The 9,809-nt window shown below is 34.8% G+C and overlaps 2 protein-coding genes across 2 annotated transcripts in view; both read right to left on the bottom strand.

Annotated features, from left to right (window-relative positions):
* Positions 1–1,238, bottom strand: part of LOC108685376 (inositol-tetrakisphosphate 1-kinase-like) — a 3,926-nt gene extending 2,688 nt beyond the window's left edge. The window contains exon 1 of the mRNA XM_018190136.1: positions 449–1,238. Coding sequence (XP_018045625.1) covers positions 449–586 — 138 coding nt within the window. The 5' untranslated portion in view covers positions 587–1,238. The remainder of the gene's footprint in view (positions 1–448) is intronic.
* A 1,611-nt stretch (positions 1,239–2,849) lies between these two features.
* On the bottom strand, positions 2,850–9,795 carry LOC108684639. The gene is made up of 8 exons (XM_018189072.1): positions 9,791–9,795; positions 9,482–9,740; positions 9,238–9,404; positions 7,866–8,391; positions 4,042–7,346; positions 3,697–3,733; positions 3,021–3,215; positions 2,850–2,867 (listed from the first exon to the last, which is right to left on the bottom strand). The coding sequence occupies exons 1-8, from the start codon at positions 9,793–9,795 to the stop codon at positions 2,850–2,852; spliced, it is 4,512 nt and encodes a 1,503-aa protein (XP_018044561.1).
* Positions 9,796–9,809: the final 14 nt, after the last annotated feature.

Below are 9,809 nucleotides of genomic sequence, written 5' to 3'. Positions count from 1 at the left end.
AATTAAAGAAAATTACTTTAATTGCTGTATATCAGTGATAATTACTGCATTGTTACTTAATAATCTGAGCTAAAGAAAACATATGTATTGTCGAAACGTATTAGAATCTTTTTAATGTCAATATTTTAATGTCAATACATATAATTTTTTATGATCTACAATTTTTATGATCCAAGAATAATATTATAATAAATTAACATTTAATTTTTTTTAAATTTTGACTGCTTGTTTCCTTGACCTTATTTAAAACTTTCATATTTGTTGTACATGAGCTTGATTATTAACTTATTATAATTAAAGAAAATTATTTTTACATATAAAAATTGTATTATCATCACTTATTTTTTATAACATTTTTCAAAATACAGGAAATGCTTCGCGTCTCAAACATTTTCTAGAAATGTTTCAGCCCATCAATATCGCATGTCAAAGGTGGGTATTCGCTCACCATTTTCAACCGAAATCCTTCTGACTCGCATATGTTCTCGAAATCGGTCCAATTGAATTTCTGCCGTTTTCTCTCGGGCACCCAGTAACCGATGACACACTTGTCGTACATTCTTCCTTCCTCGCTCGTGCTGGCCATGCCGCGCTGACACCGATCACCGATCACGTGCGGATCGGCGTTCGATCGACAGCACTCGTCCCTCGTGTTTGTACGTCCCTGGAATGAGACGGTCGGCAGCTTTCATCCTCACGGCACCGTTCCAACGATTCTCCGCGAGGTCTGGCTCATACTTGGGCAGCGTGGCGGTAAAACGAGGTTAGGTTCTATCGCCGTTGAGACTCGTCGTATTTCGATGATTATCCCTTGATAGCCGCCGTCGAGAAAACACTTCTTCGCCAAAGAATCGAAATCTCCTTTTGATTGCTCGATCGTCTTCTCTGCTCGTCGCACGTCGCTCGTCGTCGGCGTCGCCAATCCTATTGTTTACTTTTCGCACACTGCACAGCACACGCTGCACATGCCGCCGGAAGTGTACCTCTTATCGGACGTGCGTGATCGCCAAATAAACACGCGCTACTCCGATCGGTTTTCGACTTTCGAGTGTAGCCAGTATCATCGGTTTTACGATCGCGATATTTGAGAAATGTAGAAGGATTCACTTGTTACTCGAATGTTCTCTAGGTCGTTCAAGTACGTTGGCTTTCCTGCGCTGCGAAGCTTACGTGATCGTTACGAGAACGCTACAATTTTTCTACGGTGTTATCGTGAAAAATTTAAGTGTAAAGTGCGATAAATGCAGGGTTAATCCGGTTAATACAGATAACATTTGATTTTATCTGCAAATACATTTTTTTAATATTTTATATATATAATATTTGATATGACTGTTACACTTCTTGTTCTTATTAATAACTTTAAAAAAAAAATTTCCTAGTAACTTTAAAAATTACAACTATATACTGTTTTTTTCTCTATTTATTTTTATAATTAACCCTCCGTCGAAATACGAAATTTTTATTCTTCGTCTGCAATCTGGGTCTCCAAACTTCAGTGCAGATTTTTATATTGTTCCGAATTATGTAAAACTCTGAAAAAATTCTTACAGACTTATGAAAACTTTAACTAAAAATTTTTAATATCGTAGAAATTTTGGATTATTTTACTTATTTTTTAATGTGATTTATATTTGTTTATATTTATTCAGAATTTTTACAATTATTAAAAATTGACTATATTTTTAAGGTTCAACTACCGACGAAGAATTAAAATATGTCTACTTCCATATGTAACTTCAATTAGGTCTTTTTGATAAAAGTCATACGATGAAAGAATATTTATACGCAGAATAGCAATATTGTAGCAATTTTAACAATATTACAGAAATATATATTACAAATCATGCGACATAAAATTTTCTAACAATATTGCAAGAACGTTGCAGTAGTTGCAATCTTTAAAATATCCTGTATCAATCGATACCACAGCTCGTTATCGCAACATAAATAAAAATCGTTGAAAAGAATGTCATCTATGATAAGTGTCACGTATCGCGCCGGAGAATCTGTGTGACGTTCTAAATACGTTCAGAGCTTCCCAGGAGAGACTGCAAGAGAAATGAGAGTTTATAGAACATTATATAGATCTGTTCACAATCAATAATACTGTTTAGTTTATTATTATTGAATCAGTAATACTGATAGTACGCATCAATATATTTTACCTTACATGATCGATATTATTGATAATTTCAGGTATTTGTTGGGAAATTTTTCAAAAAAGTGGAAACATTTATATATTGACTAATAATATATATTATATATTACAAACAATTACATATTGACTAATAATATAATAATATTGGTAAAAAAATACTCTTAGAAACATGATCAAATATTTTCAAAATTTTCATTTCACAGTCCTTAAACATGTTACCCTTTTTGAGTGACGATTTTGATAATTTAATTAATTTTGAAATTATAACAAACCCTGAATAATTCATCAAAAATGATATAATTCAAAATCTCACGAATAGTTTATGTTTACCTTGATCAATTAAAATGAATAATTTAAAATAAAATCTTCTTCAAACAACTCCGATTCATAAAAACTGTCTTAATTCCAAATGTTCTCTATAAAAAAAATCTCCCTTTTTTTTTATTTATAAAAACGACATAACTCCTGTGTTGCATTTGTAGAAAGTATTATGATCTCTTTAAATATCTTAAAAAACACAAATACTATTTGGCGGATGGACTTAAATTAAATTAGTTTATTCTTGACAATTGATAGCGCAATCTTTACCTAACTTATTCATGGTAATAACTCCAAAATCCCATCTTTGAGTTAAATCACTTTTGAAATAAAGAAATGATATTATCGACAGTTCCAGATTTCTTGATTCTCAAACATCGCTGTAATACTTAAAAATGAAGAACCAGCAGTGTTCTACATCAATCCATCAATATTAACCAGACACGATCAATAATATTATTAATATTTATTCATGTTGATAGTATTATTGGTTGTGTAAAATATTAACAACTTTCTCCTTGTGTTTTTTTGATACACTCACCATCGTGGAATCGTTCAAAGATGTTAGTATACTCCTGGTGACGAGAACCGTCACACTACTATCACGATCCATTGTATTATCCTCGATCAAATCGTGTTTCCTCCTCAAGATGCGCACCTCGCCGAGGGAATACGAGCACGAGCTCGGCATGTACAGTTCTCCCTCAGAATGAGACGTCTCAGGAGTAGTCCCGACCTGAAACCGAGAATCAAGTTAATTTGCCGATATAATATTTTCTAATCAAGAATTCTTTCTTATTACGAAATGTAAATTATTATCAAACATTGGATTTTATTGCATAATAAAATTCAATTAGAGACAGAATTATGTCATTATATTGTTTCGTAAAGCAATTCGGTTAATGCGATAATGTTTGGTTGCAATACTATATTAATTTATATGTCGTTTACATTAACATAAATAATTTATTGACATTATCATAATGAAAAAGGAGAAAGGGAAAGAATGCCAGAAATTTCATTGTACCTATTTCTTTTATATCTATTTCGATTTAATACACTGAAAGAAAAAATTGGCTGAGTATGGCATAGCATTTTTAATTGATTACAGCAGCTAATCATTTCTTTCAATGTGTTATTACAAAAATTTCTCATTATATATTTTGTACGTTTTTATCTCTTTTTTATTCTAGAATAATTAAAAATTTCTCACTTACTCTTCTCGCGTCTACACTCAACGCGCCATTAGTCGATCTGCGAATCAAATATACAATGAAAAGATTAAATAATTCCACTAAAATATGAATCGTTTATATTTCACCAAACAGTTTTATTATTATATATCTTCATATTTCAAATTAATTCACAATCAATTTTTTTAATATCTAAGTCCCATTTAATTTATGTTAATTAAAGGAATTTCGTTAATAAATTTCAATAAACCAAACTGGCCTAACTTGTATAAAAAAGAATGAAAACTATATAACAATAAATATAATTTAATGAGAATAATCAAAATTTTCAGCTCAGGAAGATTAACAATAACGTATCCTTAGATTCACCTGTCGTCGCGGTCCAGTAACGTACTGCTGACACTAGAATTAGAGCTAGACAAGACATCTATCTTATATTTTCGTGATATGCTTGTCAAATCAATTGACTGCCGCTCGTTATCGCTTATCATGGTTTTCTGAGACTTTGAGATCTCATTTCCGTCTCTGCGGTTTTCAACCACTGCAAACGTCAATTTGCAAGCTTCCTCGTTTCTCATATCTCTTGTTGAATTATCCTTTCCAGCAAAGGAAATTTGCTTGTTATGAGACGCGACTTTCCGCGAAGATGACTCGCTATTTTTTGGCAAAGCACAGTCTCGTGAAGATTCGGCTGAGTAATTCGCAGGGTTCTTTTGTTTAACTATTTCTTGAGGATCAAGAAATATTTTCGCTTCATGTAAAGATCCAGTGTTTTCTTTTGCCAACAAATGTATGAAACCAATGTCTCCTTTCGCCACATCTTCATCAATAAACTTCGATTTGGCAGGGCTTACATCCGAACAAATTCGCCCGTTTTTTGTTTCGAAAACTTCTGCAAATGTGAACAATACTTTTTTGTCTGCCGGCGTAGTACTGTCTTGCTGTCCGTTTGTAATTTCTTTTATAGCTTCTTCTAGAATATTTGAACGCGCTTCAATCACTTGATCGGCTTGCGTGATAATTTCATTTGTACGTTGATTTGTATCAATCTGTACAACTTCCTTCGATTTATCGTCTTCAAACTTTTCGATAATTATATCATCTTTATTTTTAGATACCGAGATTCCGATAACTAAATCGACAGTTTCTATTTCGCTTTCCCCTTTCGATCTTGCAGATGTAATCTTCGTAGACAAATGTTCGGAATTTTCCTCGGGATTTTCATTATCGTCGCTACGGATGTCGGAGATCTGTTTTAACGACTCGGCTTCCGAATACGAGTTTTCATTGCTGTTATTATTCTTGTTATTCTTCGAATTTTTAGTCTCGAAATGAACTGCGGAATGAACACTTTCTCCCAATTCCGGAATTGCGGGAGAGAAATATTTATTAGAATTTTTTGAATCGTTAGATTTCCCAGTAACTTGTCCAATATTCGTATTATTTTCTGTTCGCAAAATTGTCTCCTCATTTGCATTCGACGTAGCGTTCGTCCGAATCAAAGAACCAGTGATGTTCTGAGAAAATGCCTCCTCCTTCTCATTGACATCTTTGTCCGTTTGATTTTTAACATCAATCAAAACAGTTCTCATCACATCCGCGTTTTCTGTCCGACTTATGTCCTTTTTACTATTCACAAAATGTTGCGTAGACTCGCAACGAGCCGTAGAGCGAACGCTCTCTCTTGTCTCGCGACATTCAGATAAGTCGGAGAAGTGCCCGCCGAGACCTTTAAGTTCATAGGATTTTTTGGCAAAATTTTGCTCGATTTCACTCTCATCAATTTTTACTGGCGTCTGTTGCACGCTTTGTTCTCGTGACTCGTCGATTGCATTCGACGGAGCATTGCTACGAGCTAAGGAATCGGAAACGTTTTGAAAGAATAATTTCCTGTCGTTCGCGTTTCCTTGATCGGACTGACTTTTCACGTTAATCAGGATATTTCTCAGAATGTCCAAGGTTTCCGACTGATGCGCGTCGCGGATCGATTCAGCTTCGCGCAAATGATCCAGAAGCTTCTGAACCGCTGCAGGTGTTATCGCCGACTCCTTTAAGGCGCTCACAATCTTTCCTTCGATGCTCCGTTTTTCATCCTGCAGGATGTAAGCAAGAAACTGATCTACCGCTTGGGACATGTCCTTTCGGAAAAACCGCGTGAAAATTCTATCATCGGTGTATTCCTTTCTAGAACGACGGATCTTGTGCTCCGAGAATTTCCTCGCAGACGTGACTTTATCACGATTATCCCGGACGATTTCCTTCTTCTGATGACACAGAGCCTCCGTTTGTGTGCTGGATAACGTTGGTACCAAGTTGGAAAATGACATCCGATCTGTCGTGACATCCGATCTGTCCATCGACGATTCCGATAAATACGCTTTGGTCGCCGACCGTTGAATTCTATCGCTGTCGCGAGATGTCCTGGGGCTGTCATTCGCATCCGATGCAGGAAACAGGCTAGATTCGACGGAGTTCTTCGAGTAATTATTGCGAGAACCATCTTCTTTCATGAAATCCAACGATTTCGTCCCCGCCGTGTTTGCTGCCTGCAGATCGTCGGTTTGATGTACTTTTGAGATGGTCAGATCCTCGTTTTTTAGTTCAGTTTCCAAAAGTGATGATCGAGCTGCCTTGTTTGACGTCTCATTCAACGGATACTCGTCATCTTTATTATTTAGCGAGTTCCGTGAAAATTTCACGTCTTGAGACACTAGCTCGTCTTCATCCTTCAGCTTGTATATTGCGAATTTAAAGTCTGATAGTAATTCCGAAAGCTTTCTGGTCACTCGAGTGATATGTTCGATTTTCTTGTCATTGGAATGCAGGATTGAATCCAAGTCATCAAAACACGGTCGATACAAATCGATATCATCCAAATTATTCTCCGCAAAAATTGTTTCTCGGAAAACATCCGTATAGTCTGAAGTAAAAGATCGACGTTGTACATCTTCATTAGTGTTCAGTTCATCTTGTCCGTTATGACTATTGAATGTGTGCGAAAAATGTCTATCAATCGTCCGATGAGGTCTCGAACTTTCTGCTTGTCGACAATGCGAAGCGATATTTTCGCGCTGTCGAGAAAAACCCATTGTCCTTGAAATGTCGTCGTCAGATGACGAGTTTGATCGATCACTTCGGTTTTCCTCCACCTGGATCTTATCTATAATGTTTTCGACGTTTCGCTGATGGTCAGCACTTCTCTTACAGAATATTCCGTCATCCTCTGCGTAACGGATTTGCATATCACCGGCGGAGGATAAAAAAAGAATTCCCTCGTGATTCTCGTTTCTCGCTTTGTGCAATTTTTCATTCCTATCAATCTGTGGAGTTTCAATCACTGCGAACTTAGTCGCTCCTTGACTCGTCGTGTTTCTTAAATATTCAGATGTCCTTTCGACATCCTGCGAATCAGGATCCTTCTTCTCTTGTCTAAGATTTCGGACTTTCGGGGATTGAAGTCGTTCGACTTCGTCTTGTCCAGCATTAGAATTCTTGGCATCTTCAAACTCTTTTTCCAACTTGCTTACAGTAGTTACCGGTATTGTTTCGGTCGCAGCTTCAGTAATCGATTTCTCAATCGATTTCCCTCGTTGTAATTCCCTCGTGTCCAATCTCATACGGCGTGTTCTTGGCGTCTCTGATACTTCCGGGTCGTTCATTCTATTATCTGTATTCTGCACAGTTAAAAAATTTGTGTTAAATTTAACACATTTCACATATCTCAAACTTACTATTAATTTAACAAGCAAAACTGGGCGTGTATATCAAATACTTTCATTTTACACATTTGTAATATAATTGTATTTTATATATTTTATATTTTAAATCGAAAAATTAAAAATATTTTTATTTTGCAACTCAAGTAACAAAATTGATTGTCAATTTCAGTATTTGAAATACAAAATATTTTTAATCGTTTGATTTGAAATATTGAAATACAATTATATAAAAATACTATGTTTAAGATAAAAGTATTTGATTTTTCAAGACTGGTCAAAAGTATTTGACTGAACATAAGATGAATATGTTAGAAAGTATCACAATTTATAAGCAATTAAATATTTCTTTATTAAAATTAATATTCTGATATATTAAATTAATATGTTTCAATAAATTTATTCAAAAATTCAACAAAAAAGTTTAACAAGGACTGAATAGATTATTTCTAATACAAAATGCAAAATGTTTTTTACTGTTTGAATAACATCATGGCATAGGATATAAGTAGCCGTATTCGCGCGACTTTGCGCCGGATACGGCTCTGGCGAAATGTGCACGTCCTCCAGATCCTGTTTGACCAATTCTCGGTCAACAATGTGCACCGATGGTCCTATTTGAATTTCACACTCGTTTCCTCGTGCCGACAACATTCGCCGACGATCGCGAGCACGATCGTCGCGTGCTGTGGTCTCGACGTTATTGATCGAGTTCTTCGACAATACTCGGGTAGGCGACGCACGTCCATGAGACCGATTGTCGCTTCCGTATCCAAGAGATGACCAGTCGGCACGTCGTCGACGCGACATTCGAAATTTTGGCGCCGACAAATCAACCCTGCGAACGGTGACACGAGGAAAATCACGTTTCTCCGAACGTGCGCTCTTGTCGTTCGCCTCCGATAATTTTGAAGAACATGCATCCTGAAACTTGGAGGCTACCAGCTCGCGAACGTATAATCGCTCTTCCATCTCGTCATCCAACGGGAGCTCATCCAAATACCTAAAGGCACATAATATAAATTACATAAATGATATACATTATTTGTAATAAATTACATAAACACTAAATGACATAAATTATTAATTAAAATAAAAAATTAATTTTTAAGTATTGTAAATCATATAATAAGGATTTCATTCTATCAATCGATCGGTAAATTTAAACGAAATACGATTTGAACATTGTGGACAATATATGTGTGTATATATGTATGTATACGAAAAGAATGATTTTACTGAAGTACTTAAAAATTTTAATAGGTAAGTACAGATCAGAAAATGATTATTATCAATTTATTAAATATTTATTAAATATTTATATCGCCATTATGTGAAAACATTGATTTCAAAAGATACTCGTTAATTTCAATTTAATTTAAATCGTTAATTTAAATTATATATATAAAGAATGATTTTCTCAAATATCTAAAAATTTAGACAAGTACAGGTACTGAAAATAATTTGACTGGACTATCAAAATAATTATGAAGGAAACTCGAGCATAATGAGCAAAAAGTTTTAAACATTCTAGCAATTAGTTTGAGTCCTTCATAATTATTTTGATGATCCATTTTGATGATCAAATTATTTTAAGATCTGTACTTATCTAAATTTTTAAATACTTGAGAAAATTATTTTTTCGTATACATATAATTTAAATTAAAATTAACGTAACTTTTAAAATCGATGTTTTCAGATAATGACGATATAAATATTTATAATAAATTGTATGATAAGAAAAATAGCAATTGCAGAAGAAGAAACTCGATTGTAAAATTCTAAATAAAATAAGGTGGAATGTTCTGTAAAAAGGGATTTTAAAAATTAGGTTTTCCTTTCTACTTACATATTTCTGTGCTGTCGTGCGGAATCGAAACTCGACGTTGCGCAGACTTCCATGAGTTGTATCTTTGCATTGTTAACAATCTTTTCGGCATTTTCAAGAGCGGTGGATGTTTCGGGACTCAAGATGGAATTGGAAGGCTGCACTTCTACCGATCGGTGCGTATCAAACTGTAATAGAAAATTTTATCGTAAAACGCATATAGAATAACTAAACGTTGAATAAATAAAATGTGAATGTTCAGTACAGTTCTTTCGTTAATAACGTGACTCGCACGTTTACAAGACTCTCTGCCACTTCCACAAGTTGCATTCGTGACTATCGATTTTTTAGATACAACAGTTACAGGATGTCGATTCGCATTGTGTATTCTGATATCATTATCTTTCCTGCGCGTTACATTCTCCTTGTGTTTACAATAACACGTGCGAATGGAAGTCATCTCCCCTGGAGACGTTGTCGAACAGACTTCGTCGTTGCACGTTTCTGGGGAACTCGAATTTTCCCTGTAATAAAAAAGAAATATTCGTCTAGAATAATATTTTTTTTTCTCTACGTCATCATCATTATCATCA

Source organism: Atta colombica, unplaced genomic scaffold (genome assembly GCF_001594045.1).
Source record: "Atta colombica isolate Treedump-2 unplaced genomic scaffold, Acol1.0 scaffold100, whole genome shotgun sequence".
Lineage (NCBI taxonomy): Eukaryota > Metazoa > Arthropoda > Insecta > Hymenoptera > Formicidae > Atta > Atta colombica.
The sequence above is the reverse complement of the archived record's forward strand: the minus strand, read 5'-3'. Positions and strand labels throughout refer to the sequence as shown.

Coding starts and splice junctions, on each gene's coding strand:
- LOC108684639 (XM_018189072.1), bottom strand. Junction 3,734..4,041: donor TTACTGGACCGCGACGACAG/GTGAATCTAAGG, acceptor TTTGATTCGCAG/ATCGACTAATGGCGCGTTGA. Junction 3,216..3,696: donor TGAGTGTAGACGCGAGAAGA/GTAAGTGAGAAA, acceptor TCTCGGTTTCAG/GTCGGGACTACTCCTGAGAC.